This window comes from Melopsittacus undulatus, chromosome 9 (genome assembly GCF_012275295.1).
Source record: "Melopsittacus undulatus isolate bMelUnd1 chromosome 9, bMelUnd1.mat.Z, whole genome shotgun sequence".
NCBI classification, from domain to species: Eukaryota; Metazoa; Chordata; class Aves; order Psittaciformes; family Psittaculidae; genus Melopsittacus; species Melopsittacus undulatus.
In genome coordinates, this window is record NC_047535.1 from 36,678,999 (window position 1) to 36,701,872 (window position 22,874).

The following is a 22,874-nucleotide window of genomic DNA, read 5'->3' on the forward strand; positions in this document are numbered from 1 at the left end:
CAGTGCGAAAATGCTCTCTCCCTGTTTACTTTTAACCTCTGGTTTTTCTTGGATCTGATTCTTAGTAGGCGGTCTTATCTTACAGAAATTGCAGCCTCTATCACCACCCCTTTTGTGGAAAGGGTCCTGCCTGTAAAAGCATGAAAATGCATCCTCCTGGGTTGCTGTTTTTCTTCTTAGCAGCATGCTTCACTCCCACAGCTGACTGCCAGAGTCAGAAGGTAAGTCTGTGAGTCTTTGTTTAAATGTTCATTGAATGAGTCTTCGTATTTAGATGGTTGCACTTTATGAAATAGTCCTCCCCAAAACTTCTTATTTCACTGGCTTTTAGTTATATGTAGGATAACATCCATAATTAAGCTTCAGGACTGTAAAGTATCTTCTTTGCTTATGTGTAGATATGTATGTGTGTAGTCTAAACTGAGGAACTACAAATAAGGTTGAAAGGAGCTGCTTGAGTTTCAGAATCCTGTTTCACACTGAATGTGAAAGTAGCAGTAAGAAAGGAATATACTCAGTATCTTTGTCTTCCACTTCTTTCAGTATGTGTGATGGGAGCTTAGTATGTGGCAGGACAGGTCCATAAACTTCCCAGGAGATTTTTATTAAAAATAAATAAATAAATTAAAAATCTCATCGAATTGATGCTTTGCAACAGGTTAAATATATTTGCTTCAGGTACGTTTCCCAGCAGCTCCCCAGTGAGGGGTGTGGAATACTTTTCATTTTGTTTCAGTTTCATTCATTTTCTTTTGATTCTTTTATCTCTGTTCTTGTGTTTAGCAGCAGCATCTAGAAGAATGTATGATGCCTTTGTAGATCTGTTCTCTATGCTCCATGGTGAGGCATCCCATCTTCTATAGGCTAGAATTCACACTAGCTCCCACTATACTGTCTTCTGCCATCACCTTCCTGGTGTCCTGCTGTTGGAAGAATGAGCTGGCCTGCAAAGTCAGAAGCTGTAGAAGCATTTGGAAATCTTATTTCCTGGGGACCCAAGCTATGGAAGGGTTGTCTTGTCTTGAAAGACAATGATGGGCCTTGTGGGGAGTGGAGAGACCTGTGCTAAGGAAGGTGCATGTGAGTCTGAAAGACTTATAAAAAGCTAGAGCACTGAGAAGATGCTTCTCTGTCAGAAATTTGGGTGGAAGCTTTTGTATAAACCCCTTAACAAAAGGGCCATAAATGATTAATAAGCATACAAATAAGGTAAGAACCTAATGAACTTTTAGTTTTTAGGATCATCACATTAAGAAGTATCTTTGCCGGTGGTTTTCCTTTGTCTAGAAGCATAGATTCTGTGCATTCAGAAGCATGGGCTCGCATCTTCAGCTGGTGGAGGTGAAAATGTATGTCTCTTCACCTTGAGACAATGTATTGATTTCTCAAGTCACTCAGGTGTTTGGCTTGATGTGAAAAAGTTGTATCAGGTAATAAGTACCCGCTCACAGAGAAGGGCAGTGTTTTGAATCACGTCTGGAGCAGTTTTATTTAATCCAGGTAAAATAACTCCCTTTTAGAGTTGGTTGGGTTTTTTTTTTTGGGGGGGGGTCCCTGAAAGGTTTATTCTTTTGGAGAAAGAGAAGAAACATTTGAAAAGTTATAATGGGAGATAAGGAAAAATATGAGACTAATGAAGTCTTCTCTGATAGTTTAGGATGGCCATTGGATCTGACTGCAATAGAAGTGCTGATTCCACAAGAGGCCTCCGTTGACTTGCAGGAGCCTTGCAGGGGCTACTGAGAGAGAAAAGAGAGACTTTGTGCTAGCTTTTCAGCGATGTTACCTCAGGGCTCTGTTTTGATGGCTCAGACATGACAGCAAATGTGTTAGCCTGATTTGGTTTGTGTATACCTCTTGGCATGGGCTGGGGAAGATGCAGCAGTTTAAACCATGACAGTTCTTCTGCTGGCAGAAGGCCAGTCCCAGGCTGTACTGGGGGATGAATGGAGGCAGGTGGGAAATGAAGGAAGTGCTTTCTGCATCCCTGTGCCTCCAGTGCTCTGCAGCTGGGACAGTAGGAAACACCCAGGGCAACAGCAGATCTTACGTTATGTGATCTCTGAGCTTGATGGTTCATCCTCATGCTGAAAAGTGTCTTCCTTGGACAAATGTGAAAGGTTTATGTGTCTGGAAGACACTGGTCTGTTCAGCTAGAGTTATTGAAAACTTCTTGGGGAGGTACATGACTATAATGACTCAAGCACGTGTCTACAGCTCTGTTTTGTAAAGGGCACATGTGCTGGAAACTTGGTGATTCATTAGATAATGAATGTTTCCCAAACCAGCTCCCAGGATTGTTGGAGCCAAACGCTGACGTCCAAATGTGTTTTTCTTTCTTCCTTGAGATTTTGCCATGCAGAAGGATTTGTGTTACAGTTTGGGAGGAAAAGATAAAGGGTGAAAACGAGGGGAATGAAAGTAGCCCTTAAAAAAACCTCTCCAGCTTATTCTTTTGAGGTGTGGAGTAAGAGAAACATGAGCACTCGAGAAGGAAAGACATCCATGTCAAAGTGAGAGGAGAGAAGGAAACGCTACAACATTCAGAAGCTCAGATATGTCTCAGCTAAGCACAGAGGGCAATGGCTGCTCACGCACATGCATGTGTTTGAGTGCAGGGAGAGAGCACGGTCCAGCCCTGGCAAGACAGAGCTCAGTGTGGACAGAGGCACCCTGGCTCTTAACTTCTCTTGGCTACAGCTAGATGTCTTCTGCTAAGGGGCTCCTTTCAGTTTTGAGCTCTTTGAGAGCACCAGTCTTCCTTTTCCATTGTTTTGTTCCCAAAGTGTGATATAGTCCAGGCTCACAACATCATCTGGTCAGAACAGTGACTTGTTTTCATCCCCTTTCCCTGGCATAGCCACTAGGCACCTCACTGACTCTCAGCCCACCAGGTAGCATTGCTACATCACAGGGAGCAGACATTTCCTCTCCCTGCTTCCTCTCCAGCATCTTCAAACTTAGGAGCTGTGGTCACAAAAGTACCCAAGGGAGCAGAGCCTCAATTTTTATCATGAGGCTGTGCCCCAGGAGCCACCTCTGACTCAAACTCCTGTCTGTCTTTCATCCTCTTCAACATTGGAGTATTCAAACAGCTGCGTTTATGTTCTTGATTCCCTCTTCTGCTTTCTGAAGGAGAAAAACTCTCCAGAAAATGACTGTTTCATCAGTTCTGTCACTCAAATAAGAAAGGAAATATCTTTTTTATTTTCCACTCAGCTGTTTTCTTCCTCTTTTCTCCTGCCTGTTGCTGCTGACACAGGAGTATTTCTTTATAAAAAGGGGAAGATCTTACTGGAAAGCTGCCTAAACATCATGAAGTGTCCCAGGAAAGTAGGGTAGGGGGTATTCCACAGTAATCTGTCTTGTCTTAGAGGGCTGCAAGTAGTAAAAGATACCAAAAGGGAGGAGTGATAGCCGTTCTCTTGCAGTGACCATCTCCATCTAGAAATGGAGTCACATTGATGAAGGAAAGAAGGAAAATGTGAGCATAACGGTGGCTTCCTCCACCAGTGTGACGGAGAATACATTTACATTTAGTGTAGAATACATATACATTTAATAGCCCAGCTGTGTTTGACAGCCAACTCCTGGTGTCTGGAAGTACAGATGAAATAGAAGATTGGAGAGTTTTCATTTGGTATTTTGTGCTCTAATGTTTGGTCTTTTTCATACAGATAGGGTGGCTCAGACATCTGATAAAGGTTTGTAGAGTAATTCTGACATCATAACTCATGAGAAGGCATCAACCTTTGTGTTTCTTCCTTCGGTACCTTCCCATTCCTCTTTACAAAGCTTTGTCTCAGTGAAGGTTAAAGCTGGGATTTGGTGAGACTAGAAAGGCAGGAATACTGTTCTGTTAGAACTGTGTGCCTGGCTTCAGCTGGGTTCTCTCAAAAGCCCAGCTTTGATCTGAAGACCTAATATGTCCTTGAATCAGCTGGTTAGATGGGCAACTTCCCTAGCCCATCAAGCACTGCAGATCTTTTAAGACAAAGTACTCCAGAGGTAGTTTATCCATCCATAGAGGCTGTCTTCTCAGTTTTGCTCTATGAAAAAGGGGAAATCTCTGGCTGCACTGTGTGCCAGTGGGGTAGAAATATAAGGAACAGCAAAGCTGATCTCTGTCCTACTGCATAAAATTAGAAAAGCTGGTGCTCATGGGACATGGATAGGTAGCTTTGGTGGATCTCAGATTGCGTTCAAGCTGTTCCTAATGCAAGGGAATCCTTGACATAACAGGTTCTATGAGGATTCTGCTACTAAAGGAAGTGGAAGTTACTGTACAGTAAGAAAAGCCCCAGATGTGTAACTATGAATTAATATGTATGTGAAGGGCAACCACAGACACAGAAATCTCTTTCTTCATTGTGCAGCATTCTTGTATGGATGGCTCCAGAAGATGGATCCATGGAGATGAGAAAAAGCACAACCATTCCAGGCAAAGGGAATGTGGATATGAGTCAGGAAAACGTTCCAGGGAGATGTCTCTGTAGACCTGGGACTTGAGGGTTATCTCTCAGGAGGTTTTCCTGACGGGGTCTGCTGGCTATCATTTGGGAGGGCCTTCCTGAGCTGTTGATAACTGATGGGAAGCCATGGGCTTCCTGCCTTGCCTTGTGGCAAATATATGCATTTGGGACAAAGTTCAGAGGAAGCAAAGCTAAGATTGCTGATGGGAGTCCAAAACAGTTTTTTCTGTCATCATCAGTGGCGAACATTATCTTTTCTAAAATGAGCAATGAGTTTTCCATGAAGTTGCTTGCCCTCAGGAGTTTAGGAAATGCTTTAATGCTTTAGGGGTAAAATCATGAGCTTTAGTAACAAGTTGGCATGTGATGCTGATGATTATTCGCTCTGAGGCTGTACGTTTTTTGTCACTCAGGCTATGTTTCACTTGAAGAAGTAGTGTTAATTGTTATGGGGGCTCGGGAAAGCCCTGTGAGGAAGCCTAAACCCCTAAAGTGACTCTGCTTGGGTTGGAAGGACTCATGCTGAATTTATCACCAGCCGTGTGAATTACCCAAGCATCCAACCTGGTTGTCTTGCCAATGCTTATGGAGTCCTTTTCCTCTAGGATAAAAGCATGAAGGGCCATTCAGGCTTTCAGAGAAGTGTAGAACACTTTTCATGTTAATCCACACCTCTCCACCCTCACAGACACCTAGAAGACAATTGCCATGAGGTTTATTTTTGTGAGCAGCTCTTGGGCTCTGGGTAATAGACTGAACTAATGCATGTGGCTCTTCAGACCGATGGAACACCAGTGAACAGCATCATGTCAATGGCATGGAAAAGAAATGCTGTATTGCTTTTAATTGTGTCTTCTGGCAAGGATTATTAATTTAGGGCATGTCCTCACATACCACTACCACATGTTTTTAAAAGATCAGCTTAAATGAACAGTGAAATGATTGTTTTAGAAATGGTTCAGATTTTTGCTGTGAGGCATAAGGGAAAGATAAAATAGATGTGATCTACTCTGTTGCCTTCTAGCTGAGATCTGAGCAGAGTGGCATGCAGCAGCATGACATGATGGTTTAGCCTATCTGAGTGTGTGGTGTACATCCCAGCAGCTGCACTGGTCACTGTCCTCCCCACTGCTATCTAAAGAATGGTGCAACCTTGATAAAGATATTGAAGGCTGACAAGATGAGTGGCCAGGGTAACAATTTAATCTGGGCTTATTTCTATGCTGTTTTTTCTTTTGAAGTTAAAATCCATGCGATGCAATATCAAGACGATGTTTACCTTGAATACAGCGTGTACTGCTTGTGCTGCAGCACCTAAAATGATGTGTCCAAGAGGCTGGTTAAAGATGACTCAAGGATTAGGAGTGAGGGGCTGCAGGTAAGGCCTTCCTAACAAGGTTAAGGTTTTGGTGCAGCTGTGCTATGTAAGAAGTAGTGTGTATGCCTTCAGGAGAACATACATGGGTTGTGAGCTCTAAAGATGCAACAAGTTTTGTTTTCAGATGCATGTAAATAGATTTATGGCCCTTATTATTGTTGCTCTTGCCTCTTTGCAAATTCCATGGACTTTTTGCTGGTCATAAGGGTCTATACACACAGAAGAAATTACATGATAATTACCTGTAACTTGCCCTAAACAACCTGAGCTTGCTGATCCTGCTGTAAGCACTCAGCAGAGGTCTGTCTAGCATAGAAACCTGTTTCAGACCCAGAATTCCATAGTGTATTATTAGGAAAATAGTATAATGATAGTTCCCCTTGTATATTCTTCCAGCTTCCAGCAATAATTCTCTGAACTTTTTACCTTCCTTATTCACTTTATGACAATTGCTCGTTCATGTGTTCCTTGCTCATATTCTGTTAAGCTTGGCTGTAATAGGAAAAGGGTGAAGCAAAACTGAATTTAGTAGGAAGTTTTTAAAAACAGAAACACTATAGGTTATTGTTTGCATATCTATTCAGCAGTGAATGTTAACTTAATATATAGCTCCATTGTCTACTCTTTGCTGTGATTCACTATTCTATCAAAATGCTTTAAAAATAGCCGTGGCAGTTTTGCAGTTTATAGCAGTTTTTGCACAGACACACACAGGAGTCAGATTGCAGCCAAAGCAGCAGTGCTGTTGAGACAATTTCCAAGTTCCTTTTGGGAAGGATGTTGTGCCAAAAATAAGATGAAGTGTAAGAATAATGTGAGTGTATGCAGCTTTTCTGAGTGTTATCTGCTTTCATGGTGGCTGTTGGGCAGACCCAGTAATAGTTCTGTACTGCATACGTGCAGAACAAGAGACACTGCCACCAAAGGCTTACCCTGTGTGTGGAGGTGATGGATGAAGGGCTGAAAAGGAGGTGCTTCTTTTGGGGATTTAAGGGATTTGTCCAAGATTGAACAGAGGGTCTGTAGATTACACAGTTCTTAAATCCAAATTTCCTGCATCTCAGCCTGGAACCTTTAGTGCAACAGCAAGGGACAAGTCCTGCAAAGAGATTTTGTTCTTTTGAGGTTATTTTAGGTGTGAAGTTTAATGTTGAGTCACCCTGGAGACATTAACTTTATCTAAGCATCCAGCATCCAAAGTTTCTGTCCTGATGCTCAAGGTCCTGTCTCATGTCCAGTCCCTGGCAGATTTCTTGGAACCAATCTTTGAGGCTTAGACCAATGGGCATCCTTAGAGAAGATGTAACCCAAGTGCAGACTCTTGCGTGCATGTATGGCAGAAAGAATGAGTGTCCTTCCTTCCATTCAAAGTTCAGTGCACTGCAGTGTAATTGCTTAGAAACCCCTCAACAGGCATACATTGTTTTTGTGTTGTAATTGTGAATCTTGGATTGCTCTTTTTAAGATACACTGTCAAGTTAGGAGAAAATACCCTTTCCCAGCCAGGGTGCCATCATATATGTAAGAAGGAAATTGAGGAGAAGAAGTGCTGTCCAGGATTCTGGGGTACCGAGTGCTATGGTAAGTTTTTCATCTTTTTATGACATTCTTTAGCTATTGATAAATCAAACAGTTTTAATAGGAGGCATTAAATATACATTGAGGTGATTTTTTTTCACTGTTCCTTGAGCACTCACAAGATCTGTTATCTATCTGGGAGGTTCAGAATATAATGGGGAAGGAATCTCTGCTTCAGATGAGCTGAATCCTCTTGCATTTAACACATAACCTCCTTTGGTAGAACTTCCTTTTGTCTCTTCTTTAAAAATAAGCTTTTGGAAAGGGATGTTTTTGTTCCTCTTTAAGAAAGTTTCCAAAGGAAGAGGAAGCTGTTTCTTTCTGGTGTCCTTCTAGTCTGCAGCACGTGTGCCATGTGTGCTCCTGTATAGTCTGGAGTTAGTCAGCCATTCAGACGCTGAAAATACTTAGCCATTCTAATCCAAGGTGAAAATAACCATTCCAAAGCTCCCACACTGGTTTATGCCAAGTAAAGAGAATTTGTCTTGTCTCAAAAATCCCAAAGCAAGACCTACTAAGCTAAACATTTCTTGTATGATTGACTGATTATGAAAATGACATTCTCCAGTCCTGCACAAAATGAGAGATTGTTTGAGTGCTTGGGCCTGTTCTCACCCGAAGTGGTTTGAATAAACAGATGGCTTAGTCAGAGGAATCACATGCCTAGAATTATCAGAAGTAGTCCCCAGAATTTGGAGGTACCCCACTTCAAAGATGTATGGATACTGCTTTTCTGAGCACACTTCCAGCTCTTCATGAAGTGAGGGAAAGCTGAAAATACCCAATATCTTTGCAAAGCAGGCTCCTGTCTGTCCTCAGTTCCAGAAGAGCCCTCAGATATTTGATACTGCCTCTTGCTGGTGCTAGCAGCAGTGGCTCAACCTCGAAACATGCTTTAGTCCCTTTGCGTGAATTTAGTTAGTTATGGCCCATTGGGACTTCTCCTTAGACTTTCAATAAAAGGCTTTTCTTAGCTATCAGCCAAATTGCTCCTTGGTGCCACTTCTGGCCATATTCACCAGCACTGGGCCACTGCTATTGGATACGTAAGCAGGGACTTTGCTGGTGAAGAGGCCATTGCCTTTGCACAACTGGAATGCCTGGAGGAAGGGGAGATAAAAAGGGGGATGCAGGTACTGGTTGTTCAGTCTTACCTTATCTGGTCTATGTCTTGCCTGCTAGAGTGTGCAGGTGGCTCTCAAAATCCCTGCAATGGCCATGGGACATGCTTGGATGGTATACAGCAAAATGGGACCTGCATCTGCAAGGTCAGTGTATGGTTTATTCTGAGGGTTGTGTGCTTTTGTCAGAAGGAATTGTATGGTATCTGTACAGATGCTTTGGATGAAGGATGCCCTTCTGCCTGGAGGGTCATTAGCAGTTTCTTTCGTTCCAGCATCTGTGTCTGTGGCTTTCCTGGAGGGCTGGTGTGGTCAGCAGTAGCACTAAGATACTGGCGGTGAGGGTATGGAGCTGGGAAGGATCCCTGTGGGGAAATGAACTAAAAATTGCATGGATTTAACCCTCTGAGCAGCTGAAATAATCAGTGCCTGTCTGTGGCTGCAGAAAGCCCTGAGATACTTGGTTCTTAATGCACAGCACCTTTTCCAGACTGAGACGATATACCTCCCAAATTAGTTGGTGCTGCACCTTGGCAGTCAGGTTCTCCCTTTCTCAGGAAATGCAGAAGAGTCCAGAAAGAGTATTTAGGACTAATGTTAATTTTTTTCTTTACAGCTTCAGACTTACTACAACAAAAGCATAAAAAAAATCCCTGCATGTTTGAATCACATAGAGCTGTGTTTCTAAAATGTTTAGCTTAATGGATCAGTGTTAGGCTTGAAACTTTCTCTTATGAATTGTATATTTTTACAGCTTCTTTACTTAATAGCATTGTGAGCTAAAATCCTCTTGGACTTTTCTTTAAGAAAGGTTGATTTTGGATTTAACTAAGATGCCTTGTATCAATTAAAATATATGCTGAAGGTCCCCAGGCCCAGTAAAATCAGTGTCAGAAATCCCACTGGCTTTAGTGAATTCCAGATTCCTTTTTCAGAGAGATAACAGAAGCGAGCTGGTACCTTCTTGTATGTGTGTCACATTTTGATGTTGTTTCCTCCGTGCCCACCAGAGTTTTGCTGACATTTGCATGCATTCTCTGTGTCAGCTTACACTGTGGTGGTCTTTGCCATGGGGATTGACTAATACTACTGAAGCACTTAAGAGATCAGTTTCCTTTACTGTAGTGTGTTGGCTGTCATAAAATAATGGAGTGAGACTGAACTATAACAATGTGTAGAATAATGCAATGATACAGAAATTAACATCTGGGACATTTGGGGGCCCTTCTAGGAGCAATACAGTGGGTTTGCCTGCCAGGATTGTCAGGATGAAAATCGTTTTGGCCCAGACTGTCTGTCAGGTAAGAATCAGTAATTCAAGTGTAATCTTCACATGAATAACTGAAAGCAAGGAAAGAGGGAGGGGGAAGGTTGAATGAAGAAGGCTGCTGGAGAGGAGGAAAGGGTGTCTTGGCATTTTGTCTTTGTGCCCCTCTCCACTGTCCTGTTAGACACATGATTCTCAGTCTTTCACTCAAAACAGTCCATTTTTCCTATTGTAAAGCTGTCTCTCCCCTTAACAGAGGTTTCTCAGTTTCCTATCTCTTTCTAGCCAGGTTGTTACAGAGGTGTGATCTTGGTAGTTGTGCTCACATGACAACACCCATGCTGGGATACGGATGTAGCAGGCACTCTTAACACTGCCTCCTTCCACACTGGCTGCAGGAAGAGGAGTGGGAAGTTGAAACACATGCCTGAAAAGCTGGTCTAGATCTTGCTTTCAAGACTTGTCTTAGAGAGCAGTACTTGGTCTCCTTGAGCCCAGGACATGCAGTTTGCCCTCTGTAAGCTCTGACTGGCATAGACAGCTTTTAAGAGTAGCTACATTTGCTGTGAATTCCTGGCTCTGTGAATTACTGGGAAATCAGGGTGCTAAGTCTGAGGGCTGTTGGCCAGTGTACACCTGGAGCCCTATCACTGCCTTGTAGCTGAAGGTCAGGTTTGTCTGGACTTCCCTTGCAGTGTGTGACTGTGTGCATGGGGAATGCAACAGCGGCATCAATGGGAATGGAAGCTGCACATGCTATGGAGGCTACACTGGCCCCAGATGTGACCAAGGTAAATATATTGATAACTGCAGAGGAACTGTTAGAGCTAAACTGTGATATGGGCTTGGATGTATGTGTCCCAAAAGCAGCTTGGGGGGGGGGCAAATTAATAGCTTGGGAATGTAGAGGGAAGATTACATGAGCACTGGTGAACTAGACAGAGGGAAAAGCTGGGGTGGGCTCCCCACTCTGTGACAGTGGCTGAAATGTACCACCTCTTCATGCCTCCGTTCTTCCTTTGAAAACCAGATAGATCCTCGCTTCTCTCCAAGCTTTGCAGGACCTAACTACTTAGGCTGCAGTGATTTAGAGCTGTCCATACTGCTTGTATCCCTTGGCCTTTGTGTCAGCTCGAGAGTCTCTGGAAACCACATTTGCCTTCGTTTCCAAATACATTGTAAGATGTGTTTTCCAGCAGTGTTCTGCATGCTCAAAAGGAAACTCTCTTTACTGTGTGATTCTAGAGCTTCCCCTTTGCAAAGGTGTGACATGTGAGGCCAATAGTGAATGCGTGGTAAGGGATGGGACAGCGATGTGTGACTGCAAGCTGGGCTACAGAAAAATTGGGAGCACTTGCCAAGGTGAGAAACTCTCTGTGACCATAAATTGTCCCCTGTTTGGAAGAACCTTACTGCACTGGCATCTCTGGATGAATTTGATCACTATAAATGCAATGCTTACTTCACTGCAGAGGCTTAAGAACCTGGTTTTCAGGAAAAGCTTTAAGATTAATGGCTAAAGTTTTGGCTTTCCTCTCATTTGGTCCTGAAAGCAAGAAATTGATCAGAGTTGCAGGTTTCATCCGGCACTCACTTATAAGTATGTACTGAATAACTGTTAGAATGGGATATTGTTGTCTGTATCAGTTTAAATAATAAGGTGTGTGATTGTTTGGATTTCTTCACTGATTTCAAATACAAGTTTCTGAATTGGCTTTGTTAACAGAAAGTCAGTAAGATGCATATGATTAGCTAGCTATGGATAGCTTTACTTTGGCTTTTTCAGGTTTTGCCAACAAAACTGCGGTTTCATATATCCTCAAATGTTATGGAAATTCAGAAATAAACCCAAGCATCCTCTGTCACTCCCAGTTGTGTTACTGAAGTAATATGAAGAAGGTGTCATCCAAATTCCTCAGATTAAAACCCATCAAAATGTCTACTTTCTGAAATTTTTTTATTATCCTCTGAAATTTTAGAAGCTTAATAGTATAAATCCCTTATACTCCATTCTTTCCAGGCCTTTAGCATTCTGCTGTGCTGCAGTAAGTGTTGTTTGGAAAACAGATATTTGATTACTCTCACTCCTTTACTTGCAGCTCAAGATCCTTGTGCTGCTTCTCCATGCTCCCCCTTTGCTGTATGTAAGGTTCTTGGACCACGAAAGTACCAGTGTACTTGCAAAGAAGGATTTCAGGGAGATGGGAAGGTTTGCCAGCCCATAAACCCATGTGTTGACAACAATGGAGGCTGCCCAGAGAACTCTACAGTTTGTGTTTACAAACGTCCAGGAGAGGTAAGGGCAATAGCAGCATCTCAGTAACCATTAAGGGTCTGAAGAATGGTCAGTGAGTTCTTCAAATGAGCTCACCATTGTGTTGGTCAAATCTGCTCTCTTCACCTTAGATTTTGCAAAGGGAAACCAGACAGCATTTTTGTAGGGTCACTTATTGGGTAAAAGATAATGAATGAAGCTCTATAATCATTGTGTTGCCTTCCCTTAGGCAACTTGTATTTGCAGGCGTGGGATGATGAGTAGGAGAAGTCCTTCACCTGAGTGTATTGTATTTCCCAACGATTGCCGGCAATATTTTTGCGACGTGACTTCCACATGTGAAATTAATTCCCAGGGGAATCCTAGGTAAGTGAGTTTAAAGCTTGCTATTAAAAATGCTTATTCTGAAGCTAGAATGGAAACTGAGTTTGGATGAGTTGAATTTTGAAGGAACTGAGAGCTAACTGAGAATGGGCCAGAGGCACCTTTTGAGTAGAGCCCATTTGTAACAAGCCCATTGAAAAGAAAGAGCCAGTCCTGGAAAAGGTGGAGCTTCTTTGAGAGACTGAAGAGGGAAAGAGCAGTCCCATTTCTTTGACCCTTCCTTCTCCAGTGCTGCTAAAACTGTTAGCTTCCACTTGCTCACTGTGTGCTCCAGGCCAGAACTGAAACACGGCAGCTTCCCCTTGCTGCAGATCTGCTAGCAAAGTGCAGGACGCGGTGTTCAGCACAGTGCCTGCCTTAGATCTGTTCCCCAGCAGCTGGCACACAGCCCTCTGAGGCTGGAGTAATGTCAAATTCCTCCCGTGTCGCATGTCTTTGCATCCCTGAAACAGAAAGAGCAGAGCCGATGCTTGGACTAAACCCAAACGGGAAAAAACATAGTTATCAGCCAGTGATCTTGGGTAGTCTTTGAGTAATGACTATAAACGCGTGTGAATCAGGACGGAGATTTTCACATGTAGATAAGCTTTTCTGGAAAAGCCATTAGCCTGCCTGGGACCTTCATTAAGTTTAAGATGAGCCGTAGCTACCTGATGCGTTTGAGCTGGCACTTCTTACCGAATCCGAGGGGTCACACAGGTGCTGTTTGTTAGATTTTCACTTAGCTTGTGGTTTTTAAACATTACCATTACCTCAAATTTTCAGCTGCTGCAATGACTAGTACTGACTGAATATCTAGTTAGAAAGATGTTGATAAATGTATTGTGGCTCTCTGCACCCTTAACTCTAGAGCAGACAATCCTCATGTTGATTATATCTGAGAAAGCATCTTTATTTTCTTTGGGTAAGTCCAAATTTGCTTGCACTCCAGAAGTGTGCATCTTTTCCTGTCAGTTTAGGAGAAGTTGCTAAGCTCTTACCTGTTCCCTAAAGCTGGGATTTGTCTTTCAAGTGTAGATTCTGACATGTTGTTCTTCTGACATGTTGTTCTACTCATATTTTGTTGCAAGCATTGTGAAGTGTTTTGTAATGGTTTTTTATGTTTCATTCTTGTCTCTTAGCTGTGTGTGTAAAGAAGGGGAGATAGGAGATGGGAGAAGTTGCTATAAAGATCTCTTGGGTGAGATAAATCAGCAGAATTCAAGAGGAAGGTTTGCTAGGAAATTAAACGTCGCCAGGAGAATGTTTGGTAAATGTCTTTTGAACTTGTTTGGGGAATGGAGCAAACATGAATGTGTCTGAAAAGGCTAAAAGCTTTCCAGTGTAATAATCTGTTTTGCAGTGTATGAGCATGGGCTACAAATTGAACACATCACATCTCTGAACTCATATAACTAGTTCTAGATTGTGAATTGAGGAGACGGTTGCAGAGAGTACTGTGGGTGTGTATTAGGTATTTGACAGTTCTGGTGAAGAACATGCCTTATCTACAGGGGAAGGAAAGCTTACCTTGGAGCTGTAATTCAGACCTGTTTGTATCAAACCACTGCTGTGCCTCCACCTGCAGCATCTGTGTGAAGGCTCAGTAATCTTCAGCTGTCACTGAGTTTTCTAGCAGTGATGCTTGAGGCTGCTGTGCCATGGTCCTCTACTTAGTAGAACATTTACTGAGCCCTTAAACAGCCTTAATGAGAGGCTATTACAGAGATGAAAAGGTTTTATTCTATGCACCATGATAATTTCTGAGTGAGGAAATGCTTTGCAAAGCATAGAAAACTGTTTTAGAACCCATGTACTGCAAGTGTGGGGAGTGATAGCTGCAGAGTTTAATTTTTTGCCTCACTGTAATCCAAGGAAAGAATGAGAACCCTGTAGACCAAAGCATATTTATGTTAGATACCTTCTCCAACTCATCCTCTGCACAGTCTTCTCTATCTCCACTAACTTGACAGGAGCACAGACATAGGTCTCAAAGCTCAGCTTAGTATTTGTGAATATTCCTCCCTGCTACATACCAGTGTTGGCAGCACTGATTTTTTTTGCATGTTGCCCATAATGATTTGTGCAATGGACAACCACATGAGGATCTCCAGATTCCTAACACCTGTGCTGTGGAACTTACTACCTAATGACCTTTGTTGATGTGGATTTTGTTGATGGGCCATTGATGATTGGGTGAGGGCTGACAGGTGTGGGCTCATAGCAGCTTCTCAAGAAGTATTTAGTCTCACTAAATTCCAATGTAAAGAATTTCTTCATTCAGACCCCAAAATTAATTGTTCCAAAGGAAAGACAGAGGGCACTTGACCCAAGAATGAGGTAATAGGCATGTGGAAGCAAAATGATGAATATTCTGCAGATTTCAGCAGTGGTTCAAAGTGAGCTTAAAACTAATAGCAACCAAGTTGGGCTGTGATAGCAGTATGAAACTCCCTCTGGTTCCTTGTAAACAAGTACTAGTTACTTGCACTGGGCCAAAAATGCATAGATTGAATTGTGTTAAGAAGAATAATTATTGCTGGAGTTAAACCATATGCTAAGTAGCTACTTCACATTGCCATTCTTTTGCAGTTTCTGGTTGCTCAGTGTTGCTGACTAAATATGGACCTTTCACAGTCTTTGTACCATCCCTGCTTCCCATTCATGATAAAATGGAATTTAATGTAAGTTTTCTTGGTTTTAGCAATTTTTCTTCTGTTCTTTCCTGCCTGAGTTCTGCAGCCTGTAAGAACTGATTGATCTGAGAGTGGGATTTGGGAATGCAGTATTTATATAAGCAATCTCTTGGGAAGACTCTTCATTGTCTGGTTAAGTTGCAGTCTCACAGAGGTTGTTAGATCCCTCACCTTTATCTCTCTCTTCAATATTGACAGAGTTTGTTTTTTAATGTCAGGAAGTGCAAGCATTTCTGGTCATTCTTCATTGCAAGCTCAAACCTCCTGTGTGCAACTGTTCTCAAAATCTTAGGTGGCTTTCCACTATTTGAGGTTGCTTTTTCAAAAGGGCCTGAGATTTGCATCAGTCTTGGATTTTGGGTCTGTGGCTCTAGATGTGGATATGATGTCAACTTCTTGAGAAGAGCTCATTTTATTAATGGGGATAGCAAGTATGGCAGGACATAGTTTGGGAATTCTAGGCATCAGCAAGTAGTTCATATAATTATTTTGTTTATTTATTTGAATTAAATGGTGTGTTTTTGCAGTAGTTTTTGCACAGCTAAGCCCACAGCCAGGCTATTCATCATTAGGATGAGAAAGTATATAAGCCATTTTCCCAGGACAAAGCTGAAAATCAACACACCTGAGCTACAGAGGCAGCTCATGCAACTGGGGTTTTATTTGCATGCTAATTGTGTTTCAGGTGGCAACTAGCTTACAGCTAGCACTTGAATGTAAGAAGGTAAATGCCTTAAGAATAATCTAGACAGACCAACCTCATTTGAACATGACGTTTCCAAGGGGTTTAGAAATATCATTCCTTTGCTTGATAGCAAAGCTATGTGTGCAGCAGCAGTGACTTGAATACTCACATAGAGTCAAGTGAGCAACTCCTAACCAGTAAGCCTGTTGAACATTAGTTTCCACTAACACAAGTCATGCCCTGTGCCTGGATCATCATGGTAATTTCTGGATTCACAGAAAATACATCAGAAAAGGCTGCCAAGTTGCACAGTCTACCTGTTCCCACGTGAGTCATTTCCAACTAAATCAGTACTGACAAATGGAAAGCTCAGAAAACAAAGGAAGAAACTAAACGTAAATTCAGTTGCTTAGACCACCTATATGGTTCATCATAAACATTATGTATGGGGAGATTTAGGAAGTTTTATAATCTGGAGCATGCAAGGATAGCTTCTAAATTGTCCAAGACCAATAGGTTTCTGTTTAGAGGATTCTTCTAAAATCACTTTCAGGTTAATCAGTCTTCCTGTATTTGAGTGTGTGCACAAATAGAAACAAAAGATTTGCCACAGTGCTACTCCAGTGAACCAAGATGAAGAGGGAAGCTCAATCTTGTATTGAGCTAACACAGGAACAAAAATGTCTGTTTTTAGACGAGGTTCTTGAAAGAACATGTCATTTATTTTCTTTGTGCTCTTTATTCCCCATAGGATACCACTGCTGAGCATTTGTGCAAGATGCATATTGTTGCTGGTCTGCATTTGATGGAAGACATGGTAAAAACCAAGACTCTGTGGACCTTGTCAGGACATCAGCTAACATTCAGTAGCCAGGTAAAGGATCTCCTGAACTTGAAGTCCTGTTTTCATGTAAGACAGAGTGGATCTTGAGCATAGTTTCCTCAGTGTGCTTTTTTAACCAGAAAACCTTTCTCTAATCAGCCTACTTGCAATCAGAACAACAAGCTCCTTTGTGGAGTCCAAAGCAAGTTGATTTAAGACCAGACACCCAAGCAACCACTTCTCCCTTCTTGCAGATAACTAATTAGCCAGAATCTGACTTGTGAATGGTTTTTTCTTGGTCTGTATATGTATTCTGGAGAAGGGAACTTTTCCCTACATCACTGGCAGCTATAATATTCGTGTAGCTGACATGGAAGAGGCAGCAAAACCTCTCTTCCAAATGAATGCTTCTCCCTGGAGATTGTGTGCTTAGACACAACCACATGCTGAATATTTTCTCTTCCAGTTTCCCTTTTACCCTCTTTCTATTTTATTTTTCTTAGTTTTCCTAGCAAAGATTTGTTCATCATTATGTTCTGATATGGAAAGCTTTTTTTCCCTTTTCCAATTGACTCATATTTTCCAGGATTCACTGTTCTTTCTCCATTCTGCACTTTTCCTGAATGCATGCTCACAGCTGGCCAAGGGAGAGCCGTATGCTTCCTCTCTGAGGATCCAGCCTTGGCCTTGAGGTCTAGGTCATAATACATGCACCCTGCATGCATCAAAAGGACAAAGCACTATTTGGAGCCGGGGAATCCGATCTGAGCCTGTCAGTGCTTTTTTTACATTGCTTTCCTGTTTGTTTACTCAGAGTCTTTTGATGTGAGAAGTCTGCCCTCCCCTTCCTTTGTTTCAGCCAGAATCCTCAGTGCTGTGAACTGAAGTTCAGGGCAGGGAGGAGGAGTAGTTCAAGGAATGCACATGGTGAAATGAAAAGCATGGGGAAGTTGTGCTTGGCTGAACTTGGATTATGGCTCCAGCACTAGGCTTAGTTTGTAGGTTACCCTTGCAGCACCCCCATACTCCCAGCTTCAGTGCATAGTTGCATACAGCGTAGAAGGACCAGATATGTTCCTTATAATTCAGTGAGCCTGACTGGTTTGGCTTTGTTATAAAGATTGCATGTTGGTGTTGTGAGCCAGTGAGAGTTGCAGTCAAAGCTGTAGCTCTAGGATTGCCTCCAAATTCTGTACTTCAGTGTGCAGGAGGCACCGTGTTTCCCACTTTGTACTTGACAGACTGATGCAGCAGCTACTTGATAGCACACCCTTCTGTGATCCAGAGCAGGGATCAAGCATCATTTGCACTCAAACTCAATTCTAGAAATGATGGTCCCAGATTAGGTCTTTTTTCTTTAATTAGACTTAAAAGCATCCCCCAGGATCAAAGTACTGCCCAAATTCAAGTACAAGTGGGATGCTTGTTTTACACAAGCCCACTCCTTAAGTTTAATTTTTCCAGAGTAACTCCTAGAAGGATGCCAGAAAGGGACTCTTCATCAGGGACTGTAGTGATAGCACAAGGGGCGATGGGTTTACACTTAAACAGGGGAAGTTCAGGTTAGATACAAGGAAGAAGTTCTTTACTATGAGCACGGCAAGGCACTGGTTGCCCAAGTAAGTGGTGAATGCTCCATCCCTGTCAGTGTTCAAGGCCAGGTTGGACAGAGCCTTTGGGCTACATGGTCTAGTGTGAAGCATCCTTTCCCATGGCAGGGGGCTTGGAACTGGATGATCTTAAGGTTTTTGTTCACTTAAACCATTCTTGTTCTGGTTGTGCCTTCACCTTGCTGACTCACAGGCCGAGAGAACTGAAGGGAACAATGTTTTATGGATCTATTGTGATAAGACAAGTATACAACAAGAAAATAACCTTTTATTATTATCCATGCGTATGTCAAGTCGTTTCGATATCAAGACCTGCCGGGGGAATTGTACAACATTTTGCAATCAAACCTACCAGCAGCCAATGGCATCATGCATATTGTGAACACCCTAAGGAAAAAACCCAGCACTGACAACCTCAGAAACCCACAGGTACACAGAAATCCATATTTCTTTTTTTTAATGGGACTGTAGAGTAAACACTTAAAAAATAACCTATTCTCACCATTAAACTTCCAAATCAGTGATGCTTCTTTTAAAGGAAAAAGGCAACTTATTTTGTTTTCAGCTCTTAATCAGGCCCATTAGGTACTATTATATCACTATAGCATTAAAAGTACTAATAGAACTATATTAGCCAGATACAGGCCTTGCAATGAAACTTTTACAATGGATGAATAGTGAATACTACTTTCATGAGGGACCCCTTCAGATGTTTCCTTTCCTTGTGATGTTGGCTTTGCAATAAAGGCTAGTGATCACGTCAGTCATTTTTGGAATCAAACCCATTTGTACCAGTGTTCCTTGGAACACTGTGCCTCTGCGTGTTCTACAGGAAGTGCTTTCTGCCAAAACCCCATTCAGATTCCTGCAAATAAAGGTCAGACAAGTTTCTTCACAAGTTTTGATACTTGGAGGGAGGTTCCTCCTGTTACCTTAGTCTTCATGGGCAACGTGGCAAAAAAGAAGGCATCTATATCCTCTATGCTTTCAGGAGTATGCACATGTATTTTCTCAGCGTTGGTGCTCATTTGCAGCTGGCACAGTGAGCTCTTGTCCTCAAAGCACAGGGAGATTTGAGATGAGAGAGCAACTCCACTCCCTGCAAGCCCAGAACTGATTTGTATAGCACTGGGAGTACTGTATCTTTAGTTTTATTGATACTAAGCAACTGCCTCTTCATTAATTTAATGTGAAGATGGGAGTGAAAAAACATAAGGCAGCTCAAGTGCATGGTACCTTTGATAATCTGGTTTGTTGTGCAGCTGAGGGAGTTTGTGCTTAGGTTACTGCAGCTCAGTCCATGTAGATCAACTGCCCAACAGGGGAGGTTTGAAGACTTTGAGGATGATGGTCTTCCATGGATCTTTATGTGCAAATCACAAGCATAAACTGGCCAAGGGCATTCTAATATGTTCTCTGACCTTGCTTCAGTCCTGGCCATTTATCTCATTATATTTTCTTGCAGAAAACCATTGGTGAGATCCTTGCTTCAATGGAGATCTTTAGTAGATTTGAAACTATACTGGAGGTAAGGAAACTTGTGTCTGCCGCAGGAAGTTGTGGCAATGCTGCTGCTGCAAAGCCTGCTGCTGGTTTTGTAGGAATTTTGAATAACTTAAATACACTTCAGTGGTTTAGCTTTTCTTTCTGAATGCCTTTTTCTGTGTCGTATCTTATTTTGTGTATTTTACATAAGCAAATGTAGTTGTCAAGATCAGCGTTTTCCCATCTATAGGGCATCTGGCACAGGCAGCAAGCATACATGCCTCTTTCCCACCTGCTTCCCCTTCCTCTCTATCCTGGAGAGTTTGTTTTCCAAAGCATGTTCAGTTCTTAACCACTGTCAGGACAAGGAGTGAAGGTTTCGTGACTGCTCATGCCAAGCTAGAATGTAGCTGCCTGTTTTTGGAGTGTAGATCTCTAAATAAAAGCAGTCTCCAGGTTACAAACAGTTGAGGCTGCTGCTCAGGATTAATTTAGTTAGTATTTTCACTAGGGACAGACTGATTTTCATTTTGCCTCCACCAGAGTTATCTGGGTCTTCTCTAAGATTGCTCACAACAATCTTGGCCTGCCTGTTTTCAGCTCTGTCACTGTTAGTTGTTTGCAAAATTCACTAATTGCAATAGTGATTATAGCCTTGATTCTCCTTTTCTTCAGGAAAAATGATGCAGTTTTAGTCTCTGTATATGTAAGTGTGTTTAAAGCACGCAGGGAGAATTCACACAGTATTCACTTGTTCGTATTAGCTTCATTCAAACCACTGGCTTCATTGTCCAAGCTATGTTTTTGTAGCATTTATGCCTCTGTTACATTACATACCTCCCCTTGGTGTCCAGTTGCCTCATACACATTTGCTTTTCCTCTCCCTTCCTGATAGACCACCTCACTAACTCTTGCTAGATCCATGATGAAATATTTTGCTGTTTCTGCAGAACTGTGGTCTGCCTTCAATACTGGATGGACCAGGCCCCTTTACTGTATTTGTACCCAGCAATGAAGGTGTGGATAAGCTGAGAGATGGAAGGCTCATTTATCTTTTCACAGAGGTGAGAGCTCACAGTACTTTAAGACATCCTGACAGTGTTGCACTAGGCTGTGCTGGAATGGCTTGTACAGTGTTATCTGATCATTGCTGAAAGTTGTTCTTCCTGGAGATGGCTAAACCAAGTCTGTTTCTGTAAGGCTTTGGATGAAAAATGAATGCTGATGAAGCCTGCAATGAGAAATATTGTTAGCCAGATTGTTTTAAACTGATGTTTAGCTTGCCTTCTTCACTATGGCTTTGGGTTGGGGAAAATGAAGGAACTTATTTGCCAAGTGAATTTAATGCTCTAATACATTTGCATTGTAGTCTTTGGTTAAAAGAAAATGTAGTTGCCTCCTCTTATTCCTGAGCGTTGAAGGGTATCTAATTCTCATGTTCTCCTCTTTGTTAGGGCATAAATAAGCTCCAGGAACTTGTGAAACATCATATCTACACTTCAGCAGCGGTAAAGCAGACAGCTCTAATTCTAGATAACTGGGATCCTTTGGGCCAGCATGTTATCAAATGTGTGGTTTGGCATAGAAGTTGGCTTGGACTTGCCCTGGAAGAGCAGAGATGTGATTCAGGATCTAATAAGGCAGAATGATTACTATGAAAGTGGTTGCCAAAATGCACAGCTTGAGCTCTTCATAATGAAACTCTTGAGTTTCCTGGAAGTGATGGTACTCACTTCCCAAATCATTAAGTTTTTCTGTACAGTACCTGCAGTTTACCTTTTTTCTGTCTTTAGAAATAACTTTATTTATTAAGTCAAGATATGTTCTCTCTTATGCTTCTGACTGAGCTTTCATTTTTTATTGAGGATGTCCTGGAAAATCCCCTTATTAGTCTGCCCTTAGTTGCAGATGTATTAGTGACACTATTAGTGAGATGTGATTTCAGCTGTGCTGGACTGTTACTTTCACAAGGAATGAACACCAAGGCTGCTGCCACCAATTGTTTGTGGTATCAAACAATTCACACAAAGTCCTGGATTTCTCTCTGCCCCATTGTTTGTGTTTAAGGTATTTAATGAAATATAAATTGTAGAATAGTTAGGGTGGGAAAGGACCTTAAGATCATCTAGTTTTAACCCCCTCTGCTATAGGCAGGGACGCCTCACACTAAAAATTGAAGTCCCATTTAGAATGTTTAAGTGGTAGGAATCAGGGAAGTATTCAGTAAGCTGTACCAAAATAAACCTGCTTTTTCATGGTACTGTCACCTTGTGTTTTTATTTCAGGTGACTGTAGAGAAACTGATAATGATGCCACACATTGTTACTATGGCTAACCAGATAATTACTATCAACATCAGTGCAGATGTAAGTATGAATCAAAATCCTTTTGGGGAAACCCTCTTGTGCTAGGAGAAAGTTTGGGTGTTGTTCTGAACAATGTGGTTTCAGCACATCTCTGCTTCTTCCTCTGCTTAAAAAAAACTTAAGGTCACTGAATTCTTATCCAACCCGTGACTCCACTAAAAGGCTTGACTATTTGGTTATACTTGTTGATGTGTACCATCTGTGTCCTGCACTGGCTTTATGTAGTTGATACAGTCTAAAGGGCTAAACTGAATGTAAATTGTTTGTTTCTGTGTCAGGGAAGAATTCTGATGGATGAATCAGGGATTCCCATAAATATGCGAGACATTGTGGCATCAAATGGTATTATTCATACGTTGGATGGCATCTTTATCCCGCCTTCAATAATTCCCATTTTGCCTCACAGATGCAATGAAGAGCAACATAAAGTTGTGATGGTGAGTCAGCTTCTACTCTTCTCGTACTAGTGGTTGCTAGGTTGCTACAGACCCCTCACTTGCCTGAAGGGACAAAAGCAGGATGTGTAAATTGCATTTGGGAAATATGTTCTCTCTGAGAGGTTCCCTGATGTGAACTTAGGCAGTGAACTTACCAGAACTGTTAGTGTTTCTTCTGCTAGCACTAGGTACTGCTTTCCTGGCAAACGTTCCTTCTCGGTTGTTGTTCTTTCCTTGACCCGTCCTACCTTTGATTCAGAGTATATTTACCTTTTTATAAGGCCTTATATGATCTTCTTCACAGAATAGTTGCTGACT

The 22,874-nt window shown here is 42.0% G+C and overlaps 1 protein-coding gene across 3 annotated transcripts in view; it reads left to right on the forward strand.

Moving 5' to 3' along the window:
- STAB1 (stabilin 1) overlaps nucleotides 1–22,874 on the forward strand; it is a 58,362-nt gene that overhangs the window by 1,043 nt on the left and 34,445 nt on the right. Inside the window, exons 2-19 of one of the 3 annotated variants that reach the window (XM_034066213.1) lie at nucleotides 69–221; nucleotides 5,714–5,850; nucleotides 7,316–7,431; nucleotides 8,611–8,696; nucleotides 9,781–9,850; nucleotides 10,512–10,607; nucleotides 11,062–11,178; nucleotides 11,916–12,112; nucleotides 12,321–12,457; nucleotides 13,597–13,724; nucleotides 15,047–15,138; nucleotides 16,587–16,709; nucleotides 18,563–18,697; nucleotides 19,734–19,796; nucleotides 20,704–20,817; nucleotides 21,208–21,261; nucleotides 22,039–22,119; nucleotides 22,398–22,556. In XM_034066213.1, coding sequence (XP_033922104.1) covers nucleotides 141–221; nucleotides 5,714–5,850; nucleotides 7,316–7,431; nucleotides 8,611–8,696; nucleotides 9,781–9,850; nucleotides 10,512–10,607; nucleotides 11,062–11,178; nucleotides 11,916–12,112; nucleotides 12,321–12,457; nucleotides 13,597–13,724; nucleotides 15,047–15,138; nucleotides 16,587–16,709; nucleotides 18,563–18,697; nucleotides 19,734–19,796; nucleotides 20,704–20,817; nucleotides 21,208–21,261; nucleotides 22,039–22,119; nucleotides 22,398–22,556 — 1,986 coding nt within the window. In that variant the 5' untranslated portion in view covers nucleotides 69–140. Of the gene's footprint in view, nucleotides 1–6; nucleotides 222–5,713; nucleotides 5,851–7,315; nucleotides 7,432–8,610; nucleotides 8,697–9,780; nucleotides 9,851–10,511; nucleotides 10,608–11,061; nucleotides 11,179–11,915; nucleotides 12,113–12,320; nucleotides 12,458–13,596; nucleotides 13,725–15,046; nucleotides 15,139–16,586; nucleotides 16,710–18,562; nucleotides 18,698–19,733; nucleotides 19,797–20,703; nucleotides 20,818–21,207; nucleotides 21,262–22,038; nucleotides 22,120–22,397; nucleotides 22,557–22,874 lie in introns of those variants that run through there. The other 2 variants (XM_034066214.1, XM_034066215.1) reach the window with 2 other exon arrangements.